The 17,473-nt window shown below is 45.1% G+C and overlaps 1 protein-coding gene and 1 non-coding gene across 2 annotated transcripts; both read left to right on the forward strand.

Annotated features, from left to right (window-relative positions):
* The first annotated feature begins 249 nt into the window (after positions 1–249).
* GTF3C6 (general transcription factor IIIC subunit 6) lies at positions 250–9,741 on the forward strand. Its single transcript, XM_518690.8, has 6 exons — positions 250–679; positions 1,026–1,106; positions 2,269–2,332; positions 2,427–2,471; positions 4,261–4,374; positions 9,379–9,741. Exons 1-6 carry the CDS (start codon positions 623–625, stop codon positions 9,639–9,641), a joined length of 624 nt encoding a protein of 207 aa, XP_518690.2. The 5' UTR covers positions 250–622; the 3' UTR covers positions 9,642–9,741.
* On the forward strand, positions 5,333–5,436 carry LOC112209684 (small nucleolar RNA U13). The gene has a single exon (XR_002944506.1). It is a non-coding gene; the product is annotated as a small nucleolar RNA U13 (small nucleolar RNA).
* Positions 9,742–17,473: the final 7,732 nt, after the last annotated feature.

The raw sequence follows: 17,473 nt of genomic DNA on the forward strand, positions 1-17,473 counted from the left end.
TGCTCCTGCAGGCCTGAAACTTAAGCCCACTTTCTATTTTTCATAGCTCCTGGTGCAATGCTTTTTACTGTGTAGGCGCTCATTAGTGTTAAACTGAATGTGCCTTTAACTTGGCTTGGGGTACGTTGAATTGAGGATGAGCGCTCACACAATATTAAGAATTTCTTTCCAAGAAATGTGCTCGGGTCAAACACAAGGCCTTTCTGTCCATGATCCGCCTGAAACCATGGTTTCCTTGTTTTCGCCTTTATCCCTTCTGCCTTGCCAGTCCTCCCCGCCAGCGGGGCCGGGAGCCCGGCGACTCCCTAGGTCGCAGGGCCTCTCTTGCGTGACCGAGCGGACTCCGCTGCCTACGGCAGCCCACCCCCAGCCCCTGCTCTGAGGCACCGAGAAACGAGGAGGCCCGTGGCGAGTCTCCACGTGGGTACCGGCGCTCTCGGCGCCTGTAGCCACCCGCCCGCCGGAAGCCGACATCTCGAGTTCTGGCAGAAGCAATTTGCGCGGCGAGGAGCGGAGCGGCAGGAACCCAATAAGCTGCTTCGCCTCGGAGCTGAAGCCCGTACTCAAGATGGCGGCTCCGGGCGGGCGTGGCCAGTGACTAGAGGCGAGGCGCCGCGGGACCATGGCGGCGGCGGCGGACGAGCGGAGTCCAGAGGACGGAGAAGACGAGGAAGAGGAGGTAGTAAGCGCTACGCCAAAAGCCTGCACCGCAGTGGCGGTGATGCCTGTGCTGGCTGTGTGTGGGGAAGGGAGTTGGGGAGCTGCGGGCCGGAGGGAGGCCCCGCTGCTCCTCACCGGCTTCTAGCTTCTGGGCGCGAGGAGCCGGGCAGCTTGGGACCTTAGCCCTAATCGTCACCCCGTACTTGGGATGGGAAGTACCGGGAAGTTACCTTAGGTATCGTAGTTTCCTCTTGCTGAAAACAGGGTCCGGTTTTCACAAATGTGGGAAATTTGGCTTCTTTTGCTAATTGCTCCCTCTTGCCCGCTCGCGTGCTAGCATGTTAACCCCTCTTTTCTTTCACCAGGAGCAGTTGGTTCTGGTGGAATTATCAGGAATTATTGATTCAGACTTCCTCTCAAAATGTGAAAATAAATGCAAGGTTTTGGTGAGTTTTCTAGACTTGGGGGGATTGTTCTAGAGTGTCTTAAATGTAAAACAAGAATCAGTGGTGAAATACCTATCCGCAAGTATTGATATATTTATTTCACCTTACAAAGTAGTGAACTCTAAGGATAAGAAGTATACTAAGTATAATTAATTAATATATAATTAAGTATAATGTAGAAGTACAGCGGGGACTATGGGAGCAGATAGGAGAAAATGGCTAACTTTGCTTGCCTGTTTGAATGTGTGGCTGAAGAGAAAGTTACAGATTTGGAGGAAGTAACATTGTGATATGGAACAGTACATATATTCCTGTATTCTCAGCACTTTGGGAGGCAGAGGTGGGAGGATCACTTGAGCCCAGGAATTGGAGACCATCCTAGGCAACATAACGAGACCCCTTCTCTACAATAATAATAAAAAAAAAAATGGCCAGGCGCGGTGGCTCACGCCTGTAATCCCAATACTGGGAGGCCGAGGCGGGTAGATCACGAGGTCAGGAGTTCGAGACCAGCCTGGCCAACATGGTGTAACCCCGTCTCTACTGAAATACAAAAATTAGCCAGGCATGGTGGTGGGCGCCTGTAATCCCAGCTACTCGGGAGGCTGAGACAGGAGAATCGCGTGATTCCTGGAGGCAGAGGTTGCAGTGAGCCAAGATCGCGCCACTGTACTCCAGCCTGGGCAACAAAGGGCAAAACTCCATCTCAATTAAAAAAAAAAATAATAATAATAATAAATTAGCTGGGGATGGTGGCATGCGCCTGTGGTCCCTGCTGCTCAGGAGGCTGAGGTGGGAGGATTGCCTGAACATGATCATGCCACTGCATTCCAGCCTGGGTGACAGAGCTAGACACTGTCTCAAAAAATAAATAGATGACAGGTAGACTCTGCACTACTGTTGACAAAACTTCCTCTGTTTTTAGCTTACTCTTGAACAGGATGTTGATTGAAATAAACCTTGTTACTTGAGTATGAATTAAGTAGTCTTCAGGTTGTAACTGCTGTGATCAGAGCAGTTGTAGTTTATCCTGTACTTGGTAGGACAAGATGCTCTAGAGGTTCCCCAGTTTTGGAGATTAGTTTCCTTGGTAGCAAGGTTACAATGTTGAAGCCTTTTTCTAATGTTTTTTTTTTTTTTATGATCCTTTATTCTGTTGTAGGGCATTGACACTGAGAGGCCCATTCTGCAAGTGGACAGCTGTGTCTTTGCTGGGGAGTATGAAGGTAGGAGGATGTCAGATAGATGGAACTCTTTCTGATATGGGCTTTTCAGAGATGGTAGCTCTTCTCAACAATTTGCCTTTGTATTTTTCTGCAGACACTCTTGGGACCTGTGTTATATTTGAAGAAAATGTTGAACATGGTAAGTGATTGCTAGCCCAGCCCTTTTTAATACGAACTATTTCAGTCATACTTAAGCATAATAAATATTAAATATCTCATGTATCCACTGTCTAGCTGTATCATATCCTATCATTTTCCCAAACGTGACTCAGATTATAGTTAAAAAAAAAAAAAAAAAAGCCAGGCTGGGCCAGGTGGCTCAATCCTGTAATCCCAGCACTTTGGGAGGCCAAGGCAGGCAGGTTACTTGAGGCCAGGAGTTCGAGACCAGCCTGGCCAACATGGCAAAACCTCATTTATACTAAAAATACAAAAATTAGCTGGGTATGGTGGCATGTGCCTCCCAGCTACTCGGGAGACTGAGGCACGAGAATTGCTTGAACCCGGGAGGTGGAGGTTGCAGTGAGCCGAGATCGCACCAGTGCACTTCAGCCTGGGCAACAGAGCTAGATAGACTGTGTCTCAAAAACAAACAAAAAAACCCATTCCAGATACATTTGAAGTCCTTCTATCCCCCTTTCCAAACTTACTTCTTTCCCTCTGTCTTCAGAGATGATCACTCTCCTGAATTCTTTTTTTTTTTGAGACGGAGTCTCACTCTGTCACCCAGGCTGGAGTGCGGTGGTGCAATCTTGGCTCACTGCAACCTCCACCTCCCAGGTTCAAGCAGTTCTCCTGCCTCAGCCTCCCGAGTAGCTGGGATTACAGGCACCTGCCACCACGCCTAGGTAATTTTTCTGGTTTTGGTAGAGACAGGGTTTCGCCATGTTGGCCAGGCTGATCTCAAACTCCTGACCTCAAGTGATCTGCCTGCCTCGGCCTCTCAAAGTGCTGGGATTACAGGTGTGAGCCACCACTCCTGGCCAAGGAATAAAAGAAGGGCTACTTCATAGGCAGAGCAGCCTACTTTCTAAAGTATGGTATCAATTTACACTCACAGTAGCAATGTATGGAAGTGTCTGTGCTTCATATCCTTGGCTCAAGGGCCTTATCCTCCGTCCTGCCTAGGCATACAGTTTTCTGAAAGTTTCAACTCCAGGCAGCAGGTTGGCAGCAATTTTTTTCCTCAGGCTTTCATGATTGAGAATGTCCCTACTCCATACTTTGGCTTCAGGTAGTAAGTCGGACTTTGGTCCTTAATTTGATTGGTAGAATTTTAGATCCTAGTACGCTGTAGGGTAAAATTCCTGGCCCCAATTTCCATTTCAAGGATGAAGCCTGTTAGACCTATGGGTTTAATCTCACTCATAACTCTTGTGTTTCTGTCCCTTGAAGATGTTTGTTACTTTTGAATCCAGTTGTGCTTTCAACTGTTAACGTGTTTTTTTTTTTTCTTGAGACAGAGTTTTGCTTTTGTTGCCCAGGCTGGAGTGCAGTGGCGCAATCTCTGCTCACTGCAACCTCCGCCTCCTGGGTTCAAGCATTTCTCCTGTCTCAGCCTCCCGAGTAGCTGGGATTACAGGCGTGTGCCACCATGCCCAGCGAATTTTTTGTATCTTTAGTAGAGACGGGATTTCATCATGTTGGCCAGGCTGGTCTCAAACTCCCGACCTCAGGTGAACCACTCGCCTCGGCCTCTCAAAGTGCAGGGATTACAGGTGTGAGCCACCGTGCCCAGCCTGTTAATGTATTTTATCTATCATTTTTCTATGCTTGGAGCAGGAGGGATGAGTTATACCTTGAATTTACTACACTATCTTGACAGGAAGTAGTTTAATCTGACTCCCTACACTGGAATTACTAAGGCTTCATCTTTGTTTTATTTGATGGCATAAGAAGTATAATAATGTTGTTCATTTCTGTTCTAGCTGATACAGAAGGCAATAATAAAACAGTGCTAAAATATAAATGCCATACAATGAAGAAGCTCAGCATGACAAGAACTCTCCTGACAGAGAAGAAGGAAGGAGAAGAAAACATAGGTTAGTTCCCTTATTCTCTGAAAATAGGTGATCCAGTACTGGCTTTGACAATGATACATTGATGCCAGGATAGTCCTTGTACTTTTTAGTAATAACTATACATGATTTTTGTTTTTTCAGACAGTCTTGCTCTGTCACCCAGGCTGGAATGCACGGGCACAATCTCGGCTCACTGCCACCTCCGCCTCCTGGGCTCAAGCAATTCTCTTTCCCCAGGCTCCTGAGCAACAGGGATTACAGGCACCCACCACCACGCCCAGCCAATTTTTTTTTTTTCTTTTTTCTTATTCAGACGGAGTCTCGTACTGTCGCCCGGGCCGGAGTGCAGTGTCGCGATCTCGGCTCACTGCAACCTCCGCCTCCCGGGTTCAAGCGATTCTGCTGCCTCAGCCTCCGGAGTAGCTGGGACTACAGGCACGCACCACCAGGGCCAGCTAATTTTTGTATTTTTACTATAGACGGGGTTTTACAGTGTTGGCCAGGATGGTCTCAATCTCTTGACCTCATGATCCGCCTGCCTTGGCTTCCCAAAGTGCTGGGATTACAGGCGTGAGCCACCGGTGCCTGGCCACGCCCGGCTAATTTTTTTTAGTAGAGACCGGATTTTACCGTGTTGGCCAGGCTGGTCTTAAACTCCTGACCTCAAGTGATCCACCTACCTTGGCCTACAAAGTGCTGCAATTACAGGTGTGAGCCACTGTGCCTGGCCTCATAATATGTTTAATATATTAAAATTGAGGGTACTCCATCTAAAGTACCAAGCAGAGTTAAAATTCAGTTGAACTCTCATATAGCTTAGGGCACTGGGGACATAGAAATCTTTTATCTGCTTGGCACTGGAAATGACTGAGGAGTTTTTGAAGAAACTTGGTATCTAAGCCCTAGGGAATTCAGTAGTGCTTCTCTGTCTCTCTCTTCTCCTTCCCCCTCTCCCCTCTTTAATTAAAAACTTCCTTGTATCTTTTTGTAGTTCATAAGCATGATGATTATGTTTTTACATTCATGTGTAAGATGTGCCTCCCTCAAACCTTGTTATGATGTCAGCATATTACCTGTCTGAAGTGTGGGGGGAAAAAACTTCCTTGTGAGCAAAGTGGATATGATCACAATAGTTCTGAATTCCCAAGGTGAAATCTCCTAGAAACTTCTGGCAGCTGCAGCAGCCTTCAACAGGCTCACATCTGGAAAAAGCTGGCTTTTTTTTTTTTTTTTTGGAGACAGTCTCGCTCTGTCACTCAGGCTGGAGTACAGTGGAGCCATCTTGGCTCACTGCAATCTCCACCTCCTGGGTGCAAGCGATTCTCCTGCCTCAGCCTCCCGAGTAGCTGGGATTACAGGCATGCACCACTAGGCCTGGATGATTTTTGTATTTTTATTAGAGACAGGGCTTCGCCATGTTGGCCAGGCTGGTCTTGAACTCCTGACCTCAGATGATCAACCTGCCTCGGCCTCCCAAAGTGCTGGGATTACAGGTGTGAGCCACCGCTCCTGGCCAAAAGCTGGCTTTAAATGTGGGGGAGACTGTAGGACCACAGTTGTTAGTCCTCAGTCTAGTTTTTGTTATTATTATTAAATTATTTTATTTGAGACAGGGTCTCACCCTGTCACCCAGGCTGGAATGCAGTGGTGCAATGTTGGCTCACTGTGACCTCTGCCCCCCATCCCCCTACCTCAGCCTCCCCAGTAGTTGGGACCACAGGCGTGTTCCACCATGCCTGGCTATTTCTTTTTTTGTTTTTGTTTTCTTTTTTTTTGAGATGGAGTTTCACTCCGTCGCCCAGGCTGGAGTGCAGTGGCGCGATCTCTGCTTACTGCAACCTCCACCTCCCAGGTTCAAGCGATTCTCCTGCCTCACCCTCCTGAGTAGCTGAGACTACAGGCGCATGCCACCATGCCCAGCTAATTTTTGTATTTTTAGTAGAGACAGGGTTTCACCATGTTGGTCAGGCTGGTCTGGAACTGACTTCATGATCTGCTTGCCTCAGCCTCCCAAAGTGCTGGGATTACAGGCATGAGATGCCGCACCCGGCCTTTGTATTTTTAGTAGAGATGGAGTCTCACCCTGTTGCCCGGGCTTGCCTAGAACTCCTGAAGAGACCACTGTGCCCAGCCTTTCTTTTCCTTTTGACGTTTTTCTTTTTTTCTTTCCTGGAGACAGAGTCTTACTCCATCCCCCAGGCTGGAGTGCAGTGGCGTGATCTCAGCTCACTGCAACCTCTGCCTCCCAGGTTCAAGTGATTCTCATTCCTCAGCCTCCTGAGTAGCTGGGATTACAGGTGCCCACCACCACGCCCGGCTAATTTTTAGTAGAGACGGAGTTTTTTTTCTTCTTTTTTTTTTTTTGGAGACGAATTTCGCTCTTGTTGCCCAGGCTGGAGTACAGTAGTGCGATCTCGGCTCACTGCAACCTCCGCCTCCTGGGTTGAAGTAATTCTCCTGCCTCAGCCTCCTGAGTAGCTGGGATTACAGGCACGCACCACCACACCCAGCTAATTTTGTATTTTTAGTAGAGAGATGGGGTTTCTCCATGTTGGTCAGGCGGGTCTCGAACTCCCGACCTCAAGTGATCCGCCCACCTCAGCCTCCCAAAGTGTTGGGATTACAGGTGTGCACCACCGCACCCAACCTTTTTTTTTTTTTTTTTTTTTTTTAATAGAGACAGGGTCTTACTGTGTTACCCAGCTGGTCTCAAACTCCTGGGCTCAAGTGATCCTCCTGCCTCAGCCTCCCAAAGTGTTGGGATTACAGTGATGAGTTCTTAATTTGCATCCACTTATTCTTCTTCACTTGCTAGTCACCACATACTAGAGACTTTTAGACTAGTGCTTCTTTCACCTGAAGCAGACATGTTTGTGGAGTTGAAAAAATAATAATTTGATGGTTTAAAAGTTCACTGCTCAACAACATATTTGAAACTCTAGTAAATAAGATTCTCATGATGAGTATTTATAGCTTAACAAGGAATAAACATTTGAAGGTACATTGATCTTATAAAATTAATTGTATCATCTATATACAACTATATAATAAACCCTTGTTCCTATTATGTATATCCCTGAACTATCCCCCTTTTTAGGCACCTTGTAATAATTATAAGAAGAAAGAGGTACTAGGTTCTAGAATAAACTTGAAAGGCTGACTTGTATCATAAGCTTAGCTATCATTGGGATATTCTTATTAGAGTGAGTTTCCTCTTCCTAGTCTTTAATAATCTGACAGATCTTTGGGAATATTTGGGTGTTTTGTTTAGTCAAATAAATGAGCAACCAACAATTCGAGTCTGCATTGGTTACCTACTGCTGCATAACAAATTACCCCTAAACTTGACAGCTTAAAACAACAACAAAAAACCAGTATGTTACAGTTTCCGTGAATCAGGAATTTGGGAGCAGTTTAGGTAGGTGGTTCTGGCTCCAGGTCTCTGATAAGGTTGCAGTCAAAATGTTATCTAGGCTGCAGTCATCTGAAGGCTTGACTAATGCTGGAAGTAAAATGGCTTATTCATATGGCTTGTAAATTTGTTTTGGTTGTTGGCAGGAGGCCTCAGTTCCTTGACATGTTGTCCTCCTCACAAGACTGTTTGAATGTCCTCCTGATATGGCAGCTGGCTTCTCTCAGATAAAGTATTCCAAGAAAACAAGGTAGAAGCCACAGTGTCTTTTATGAACTAGCCTTAGAAGTCACAGTCTTGGCTAGGCGTGGTGGCTCACACCTGTAATCCCAGCACTTTGGGAGGCCAAGGCAGGTGGATCACTTGAGGTCAGGAGTTCAAGACCAGCCTGGCCAATATGGTGAGACCCCCCATTTCCACTAAAGATACAAAAAATTAGCCAGGTATGGTGGCATGCACCTGTAATCCCAGCTACTCGGGAGGCTGAGGTGGGAGAATTGCTTGAACCCAGGAGGCGGAGGTTGCATTGAGCCGAGATCATGCTACTGCACTCCAGCCTGGGTGACAAAGCGAGACTCCATCTCAAAGAAAAAAAAAGTCACAGTCTTGTCATTTCCACAATATCCTATTCAGTATGGGACAGGACTACACAGGGGCATGAATACCAGGAAGGTGAAGATCATTGGGGACCATCTTGCAGTCTGGCTACCAAACACGGCTACATGCTGGAGGCAAAACAGGACAGAGGAAGTGTGACCCTTACCTTCTAGGAACTTGCATTCTAAAGTAAATTACATTGAAACAGACATGGATGAATAAGAGTGAACATCAAATTCATTCTATTTTAAGTACTGTGCTAAAAGAATAAAGGAAAGGTTCAAGATTTTGAGTCTGGCTGACTAGGAGAACGATGTTATTGCAGGAAAAAAGTATGAATATCTATAGTTGAAGCTGAATTGGAAGAAAAAGGACTAATAACCAGGCGCAGTGGGTCATGCCTGTGATCCCAGCACTTTGGGAGGTGAGGCGGGTGAATGGCTTGAAGTCAGGAGTTCGAGACCAGCCTGGCTAACATAGTGAAATTCCGTCTCTATTGAAATACAAAAATTAGCCAGGCATGGTGGCACACACCTGTAATCCCAGCTACTCGGGGGGCTGAGGCACAAGAATCGCTTGAACCAGGGAGGCGGAGGTTGCACTGAGCCAAGATCGTACCCACTGCACTCCAGCCTGGGTGACAGAGCGAGACTTTGTCTTAAAAAAAAAAACATTGTAGCGAAGTGATAAGTTTCCTTGAAGGCATGAGATGGCAGAGAGTGCTCAAATTATTTCTTAGAATGAGCTGAGAACTGAACTCTGGAAAAAGGCATGGAATAGTAATCAAAGTTGGTAACGTAGTGATTTTGATGGTACCTACCTAATAGGCATTCCAAGGTCTCCAGAGAAGATGCAAATTATATTTTATCAGTAGTTACAGACACCATATTCCTTGGTTTATGTTAGGCTTTCAGTTTGACATGTATTCATAGGATAGAAATTTAAATTAAAGAAAAATATACTAAAATTCATTTTTTGTTTCTTTTTTTGTTTATTCCTCATCCCCTCCAAATTAGGTGGGGTGGAATGGCTGCAAATAAAGGATAATGATTTCTCCTATCGACCCAACATGATTTGTAACTTTCTACATGAAAATGAAGACGAAGAAGTGGTAGCTTCAGCCCCAGATAAATCTTTGGAATTGGAAGAGGAAGAGATTCAAATGAACGACAGTTCAAACCTGAGTTGTGAACAGGAGAAACCAATGCACTTGGAAATAGAAGATTCTGGTCCTCTTATTGATATACCTTCTGAGACAGAAGGTTCTGTTTTTATGTAAACTCAAATGCTGCCTTAGAAATCACTCCTAGATGAAATGTTTCTCATAATAACTTGTCAAGAACTTTTTAGAGTTGTTACATAAAAATAATTGCTGTGTAGCTTTCAGTCTTTTAATATTTTATTGCATTTTATTGGCTATACACACATATCCAGTCATAACACAACTTATTGTACCAGAATCATTTGGGACCAGACATGAGTTGGATTTTTAAAATACAGTTTAGGCTGGGTGCAGTGGCTCACACCTGTAATCTCAGCACTTTGGGAAGCTGAGGTGGGAGGATCACTTGAGCAGCCTAGGAGTTTGAGACCAGTCTGCGTAACATAGGGAGGCCCTGTCTCTACAAAAAACTTTAGAATTAGCTGGACATAGTGTCGTGCGCCTATGGTACCAGCTACTGGGCAGCTGACCTGGGAGGATGGCCTGGGACTGGGAACTCGAGGGTGCAGTGAGCTGTGTTTGCACCTCTGTACTCTTGCCTGGGTGACACAGTGAGACCGTCTCAAAAAATAAGTACAATGAGGCCGGGCGCGGTGGCTCACGCCTGTAATACCAGCACTTTGGGAGGCTGAGGTGGGTGGATCATGAAGTCAGGAGATCAAGACTATCCTGGCTAACACGGTGAAAACCCGTCTCTACTAAAAATACACAAAATTAGCCAGGCATGGTGGGGGCGCCCGTAGTCCCAGCTACTTGGGAGGCTGAGGCAGGAGAATGGCGTGAACCCGGCAGGCAGAGCTTGCAGTGAGCTGCGCCACTGCAATCCAGCCTGGGCAACAGAGCAAGACTCTGTCTCAAAAAAAAAAAAAAAAAGTAAAATGAAATATTTTTAAATGACTTTTGGGACCCTTCTGAGTCCTTTAAATTCAAGGTTGTATTAAGGTAAGTATATAAAGTTTTCCTTTGAGGCTGTTACAAATTACTACAAACTCAGTGACTTAACACAAATGTACTCTCTTATAGTTTTTTGGTGAGAAGTGTGACGCGGGTCTTACCTGGGCTAAATTCAAGGTGCTGGCAGGAATGCATTCCTTTATGGAAGTTTTGGGGTAGGGGGCAAATCTATTTCCTTGTTTATTTAGTTGTTGGCAGAATTCAGTTCTTTGCAGTTAAAGGATCAAAGTCTCCTTTCCTTGTTGTCTGTTAGCTGAGGGTCATTTCTAGCTTCTGAAGGCTGCCTTCATTCCTCGGCTCATGATCCCCTTTTCTTCAGAGCCTGCAATAGTGGGTGAAGTCCCTCTCCCATTTTGAATCATTCCTGTTACTTCTATCATCCCTCTCTCTGACCTACCCTTCTGTCTTCCATTTCCACTGTTAAATGTCTATTTGATTACTCTGGGCCCACTTGGATAATCTCCCTTTTTTTTTTTGAGAGAGTCTCACGCTGTTGCCCAGGCTGGAGTGCAGTGGCAAGATCTCTGCTCACTGCAAGCTCCGCCTCCCGAGTTCACGCCATTCTCCTGCCTCAGCCTCCCGAGTAGCTGGGACTACAGGTGACCACCACCATGCCTGGCTAATTTTTTTTTATTTTTAGTAGAGACGGGGTTTCACCGTGTTAGCCAGGATGGTCTCGACCTCCTGACCTCATGATCCACCCGCTTCTGCCTCTCAAAGTGCTGGGATTACAGGCGTGAGCCACCGCGCCTGGCCTGATAATCTCCCTATTTTAAGGTTGATAACTTTTTTTTTTTTTTTGAGACAGAGTCTCGCTCTGTTGCCCAGGCTGGAGTGCAGTGGCTCGATCTTGGCTCACTGCAAGCTCTGCCTCCCGGGTTCATGCCATTCTCCTGCCTCAGCCTCCTGGGTAGCTGGGACTACAGGCGCCTGCCACCACACCCGGCTAATTTTTTATATTTTTAGTAGAGACAGGGTTTCACCGTGTTAGCCAGGATGGCCTCGATCTCCTGACCTCATGATCCGCCCGCCTCAGCCTTCCAAAGTGCTGGGATTACAACTGTGAGCCACCGCGCCCGGCCAACTTTTTTTTTTTTCTGTTGAGACAAGGTCTCGCTCTGTCACCCAGGCTGGAGTGCAGTGGTGTGACCACAGCTTACTGCAGCCTTGAACTCCCAGGCTCAAGCAATCCTCCCACCTCAGCCTCCTGAGTAGGTGAGACTACAGGCACGCACCAACATGCCTGGCTGTGTTTTTTTTTAATTTTTTTTGAAGAGATGGGGTCTCATTATGTTGCCCAGGCTGGTCTTGTACTCCTGGGCTCTAGTGATCTTCCTGTCTTAGCCTCTGGATGTGCTGGGATTACAGGCATGAACCACTGCACCCAGCCAAAGGTGTATAACATTAATTCTGGCCAGGTGCAGTGGCTCACACCTGTAATCCCACCACTTTGGGAGGCCGAGGTAGGCGGATCACCAGGTCAGGAGATTGAGACCAGCCTGGCCAACATGGTGAAACCCCATCTCTACTAAAAATACAAAAATTAGCCAGGTGTGGTGGTGCACACCTGTAATCCCAGCTACTCAGGAGGCTGAGGCAGGAGAATTGCTTGAACCTGGGAGGCGGAGGTTGCAGTGAGCTGAGATTGCACCACTGCACTCCAGCCTGGGTGACAGAGTGAGACTCCGTCTCAAAAAAAAACCCAAAAAACCAAAAAACATTAATTCCATCTGCAAAGTCTCTTTTGCTAGGTCATTTAACATACACAGGCATTAATACTAGGGATTAGGGCATGGAAATCTTTGGGGCCTATTTTTAGTCTACAACAAAGTATTTTATCAAGAAAAATAATTCCCACTTGAGAAAGATTATTGGAAGTCAGCTGTATTAGTCATTTTATTATGGCAGTAAAATAAATCTGTGCTAGTTTATATTTTTTAAGTAAATTATTCACTCTTCGATACTTTGATACTTTGTTGAGCTGTGTAAAATTGCTAATATTTGATTGTTTCCAACTACAAAACAACAGCAATTTCCTATAGTTTAACGAAGTACCAGTAAGTTAAAACATACCTCATGTTAATTACATCTCACAATTGATGGAGACATAGCTATTTTAACAGATTAAAGAGCTAATGTTCTAGGATGAAGAATTTTTTTTTTTTAAATCAAGTTCTGGCTCTATCACCCAGGCTGTAGTGCAGTGGCACAATCTGGGCTCACTGCAACCTCCACCTCGTGGGCTTAAGCCATCCTCCCACCTCAGCCTCCCTAGTAGCTGGACTACAGGGGTGTGTGACCACACCCAGCTTATTTTTGTATTTTTTGTAGAGATGGGGTTTTGCCATGTTGCCCAGGCTGGTCTCAAACTAGTGAGCTCAAGTGATCCTCCTGCCTTGACAAAGTACTATAATTACAGGTGTGAGCCATCATGCCTGGCCCAAAGCATTTTTTCTTCAAAAAGTTTTGTATTTAATTGGAAAATACCTTAATAAAAAGCATTTTCAAATCATAAGCAGATGATTATAAGCATAATCTTTCCAATGTCTGTATGACTTTTTAATTTTTTTACTTTTGAGATAGTCTGTCACTCTTGTTGCCCAGGCTGGAGTGCAGTGGCACGATCTTGGCTCACCACAACCTCGGAGGTTCAAGCGATCCTCATGCCTCAGCCTCCCAAGTAGCTGGGATTACAGGCACATCCCTCCATGCCCAGCTAATAATTTATATGACTTTTTTTTTAGTCTCAGCTTTTAATGAACAGCTTATTGTTCCCCCTATATGTATGTATAGGAGAGAATGCTAATTGCCTGACCCAATTATCTATTCTCCCTTTTTGGCTTTGTATCAGAATCCCAGAATGTATTCAGGTTAGCAACGTGCCTAGCTTTCCTTGCAGATATATGTGGTCATATGACTAAGTTCTGGCATTGACATGGAATAAGAAGTGCTGAGTGATGGAAAAAAAAAACAAAAACAAAAAACCAAGAAAAAACCAAGTGCTGACTGGTGCTTCTGGGAAGTTTCCTTTAACTTAAAGGCTTAAGAGGAAGCAGCAGGGCTCATCTGTTCCTGCTGGAACATGGATGTGGTAGCTAGAGCTCCATCCAGCAGCATTCTTGGACTTCAAAGTAACTTTGGAAATAGAAGTCATGAATGGCAGAGCAGCAATATAGAAGACTGGGTCCTGATACTGTGAGATTACCCAGTACTGCTATGAGTAAAGGGTTAATAAAATCCTTTCTCTCTCCCTGGTGAAATGACCTCGAATTTGGCTTTCAGCACTGTTTCTCTGGAAACCTACTAGGCAAGGTAATAATGGAATGTCAGCTGTAATATTAGGCAATATTGTTTATGATTAAAAATGAGCCCTTAGCTGGGCACGGTGGCTCACACTTGTAATCCCAGCACTTTGGGAGGCCAAGATGGGTGGATCACTTGAATCCAGGAGTTCGAGACCAGCCTGAGTGGCATGGCAAAACCCTCTCTAAAAAAACACACAAAAAAGTAGCTGGGCATGGTGGTGCGTGCCTGTAGTCCTAGTTACTTAGGAGGCTGAGGCAAGAGGATTGCTTGAGCCTAGGAGGTGGAGGTTGCAGTGACCCGAGATCACACAATGCCACTGTACTACAGGGCAGGACTGTGTCTCAAAAAAAAAAAAAAAAAAAAAAAAAAGACACCTTATTGGTAAACTATCTGGACCAGGAAGACTAACACGTACTACAAATGCCCATTCAAAACATGGGCTTTGGGATTCCTTAAGTGTGGTGTTCCTTATTGCAAATATTTCTGGAAGCAATACTCATGTACTGTTTCAACAGGAATTGGTTTTTCTGGAGCATAAAGCTTCTAAGCCAGGTGGCTTCTGCACCCACCGAAAATGATCTTGTTTCTTTACCCCTCAGCTGACACTTGGGAGGCTGGAGTAAAGACTCCTGCAGAAATAAGTCTCATGCTGCTGTGTTGCTGTGCTGTTCCTTGTTCTGTATCCTGGAATACTAAGTGAGCTGGGTGCCAGATTGGGTTCCACAAGGCTTGTTGGGGTCCTGTGATTGTGAATGTCTTTCCAAACCTGTAGCTATTGCTGCTGTTTAGGCAGAGAAGGCAGAGGCTTTGCCACTTTCTACCTAAGAGAGAAATAAGCTACTCTCTTGGTTAGGTCACTCTCTGTAATAGCCAAACATAATACTAATTGATACATATGTATTTTATTTATTTATTTTTATTTTTTGAGATGGAGTCTTCTCTCTGTCGCCCAGGCTGAAGTGCAATGGCACAATCTCGGCTCAGTGCAACCTCTGCCTCCTGGATTCAAGCAATTCTCCTGCCTCAGCCTCCCGTGTAGCTGGAATTAGAGGCGTGCACAATCATGCCTGGCTAATTTTTTGTATTTTTAGTAGAGACGGGGTTTCACCATGTTGGCCAGGCTGGTCTCCAACTCCTGACCTCAAGTGATCCACCCGCCTTGGCCTTCCAAAGTGCTGGGATTACAAGCGTAAGCCACCACACCCGGCCTGATACATATGTATTTTAGAAAACATGAAAAATATTAAAAAGTAGGCCAGGCGTGGTGGCTTATGCCTGTAATCCCAGACTTTGGGAGGCCAAAGCAGGAGGACTGACTAAACTAGGAGTTCAAGACCAGCCTGGGCAAGATAGCAAGACCTCATCTCTATTAAAAGTATAAAGAAGTGGAATATTCTTGAGATTTGTAATCTTGCAAAAGAAACTTATCTACACGATAGTGTAGTTCTACCTTAAATTGAAGAGGAAAATAAAACCTTAAATTCTGACGAAAACATTATACATGTTAAGCTCCTTACCTATTTATAAGTGTTTCAAATTTAGTAAAATAAAGTCTTATTTTTTAACTATGTAATATTTTGTGAGACTAGAATTTCATTTATGAATTTCTTTGCCATTTAATTGCCTTAGTAACTCACTAGGATTACTTAAAAGCTAATGTTAGAACCAGAGTCCCTGTATAGCTATCACAATAAGTACTACTTTTAAAAAAAAATTAAGTAATATTATTTTTAAAAAATAGAGAAGGGGTTTGGCCAGTTGCCCAGCCTGGTCTTGAGCTCCCGGGCTCAAGCCATCTGCCTGCCTCAGCCTCCCACTAAGTACTACTTTTGACACTGAATGCAGTGGATTGCTTTTGTTGACAAATAATACTTTTCAATTTAAAAGGATCATATTGTTGCCTGGGCGCAGTGGCTCACGTCTGTAATCCCAGCACTTTGGGAGGCCGAAGTCAAGGTAGGCAGATTGCTCGAGCCCAGGAGTTTGAGACCAGCCTGGTCAACATGGAGAAACCCCATCTCTACAAAAAACATAAAAATTAGCTGGGCGTGGTGTTGCACACCTGCAGTTGCAGCTACTCAGGAGGCTGAGGTAGGAGGATCACCTGAGCCCAGGGAGGTCAAGGCTGCAATGAGCTGTGATCATGCCCCTACATTCCAGCCTGGGCAATAGAGCAAAACCTGTCTCAAAAAAAAAAAAAAAAAAAAAAAAAAAAAGCCGGGCGCAGTGTCTCACACCTGTAATCCCAGCATTTTGGGAGGCCGAGGCAGGCGGATCACAAGGTCAGGAGATCGAGACCATCCTGGGTAACACGGTGAAACCCCGTGTAAAAAATACAAAAAAATTAGCCGGGCATCATGGCAGGTGCCTGTAGTCCCAGCTACTCCGGAGGCTGAGGCAGTAGAATGGCGTGAGCCCGGGAGGCAGAGCTTGCAGTGAGCCGAGATTGCACCACTGTGCTCCAGCCTGGGCGACAGAGTGAGACTCCGTCTCAAAAAAAAAAAAAAAAAAAAAAAGATTGTATTGTTAAGGTGCATCATGGAGAATTATTCCTTAAGCCCATTATAAAAAATGTTTGCAGCTGGGCACGGTGGCTCACGCCTGTAATCCCAGCACTTTGGGAGGTCAAGGCAGGTGGATCATGAGGTCAGGAGATCGAGACCATCCTGGCTAACACAGTGAAACCCTGTCTCTAATAAAAATACAAAAAAATTAGCCGGGCGTGGTGGCATGCGCCTGTAGTCCCAGCTACTCAGGAGGCTGGGGCAGGAGAATCGCTTGAACCCAGGAGGCGGAGGTTGCAGTGAGCCGAGATCACGCCACTGCACTCCAACCTGGGCAACAGAGCGAGACTCCGTCTCAAAAAAAAATGTTTGCACCTCCACTCATTTATTCATTATGTACTGCACAGCTGATCATAAATTTATGGATAGACAGCCAGCTCAGTGAAACTACTGACGACATATACTTTTCTATTCGTATAGCAGCAGTTTTTAATTTTTTAGAATCTCTTCTTATTTCCTCTTGTTCCAATAGCTTATGTGAAAATATTCAACTTTCCTAATATGTCTAAGGTTTACATGGAATTATCTTCCAGAAATGTTTGTATTGATTTTGGAGATGAATTTGCTATATTTTATGACTTTGACCATTATTTCCCTGTGGAATGAGAAAATGCTGTTTATAAAATTGCCTATAAGTACATTTTACTTTATTAATACAGTACAAAGTAAATATACACCTTTGTTAATGTCAATTTGTAGCTGGTAGTTACTGATAGTTGGTATATGGGTTCAAGGCAGCCATACACATGCATCTTTTTTTTTTTTTTTTTGAAACAGAGTCTCACACTGTCACCAAGGTTGGAGTGCAGTGGCACGATCTCTGCTCACTGCAACCTCTGCCTCCCAGGCTCAAGTGATCCTCCTACCACAGCCTCCCAAGTAGCTGGGACCACAGGCACATGCCATGACGCCCAGCTAATTTTTTGTATTTTTTGGTGGAGATGGGGTTGCACCATGTTGCTTAGGCTGGTTTTGAACTCCTGAGCTTAGGAGATCCACCTCCCTCAGCCTTCCAAAGTGCTGGGATTACAGGTGTGATCCACGGAGCCCGGCCATATTTGTGTA

The sequence above is a fragment of the Pan troglodytes genome, chromosome 5, assembly GCF_028858775.2.
Source record: "Pan troglodytes isolate AG18354 chromosome 5, NHGRI_mPanTro3-v2.0_pri, whole genome shotgun sequence".
Classification (NCBI taxonomy): domain Eukaryota; kingdom Metazoa; phylum Chordata; class Mammalia; order Primates; family Hominidae; genus Pan; species Pan troglodytes.

Excerpts from the sequence above, each read along its gene's own strand:
- GTF3C6 (XM_518690.8), top strand. The coding sequence starts at position 623 with ATGGCGGCGGCGGCGGACGAGCGGAGTCCAGAGGACGGAGAAGACGAG. Across the intron at positions 2,472-4,260 it reads TGAAGAAAATGTTGAACATG|CTGATACAGAAGGCAATAAT; the intron begins GTAAGTGATTGC and ends TTTCTGTTCTAG. Across the intron at positions 4,375-9,378 it reads GGAAGGAGAAGAAAACATAG|GTGGGGTGGAATGGCTGCAA; the intron begins GTTAGTTCCCTT and ends CCTCCAAATTAG.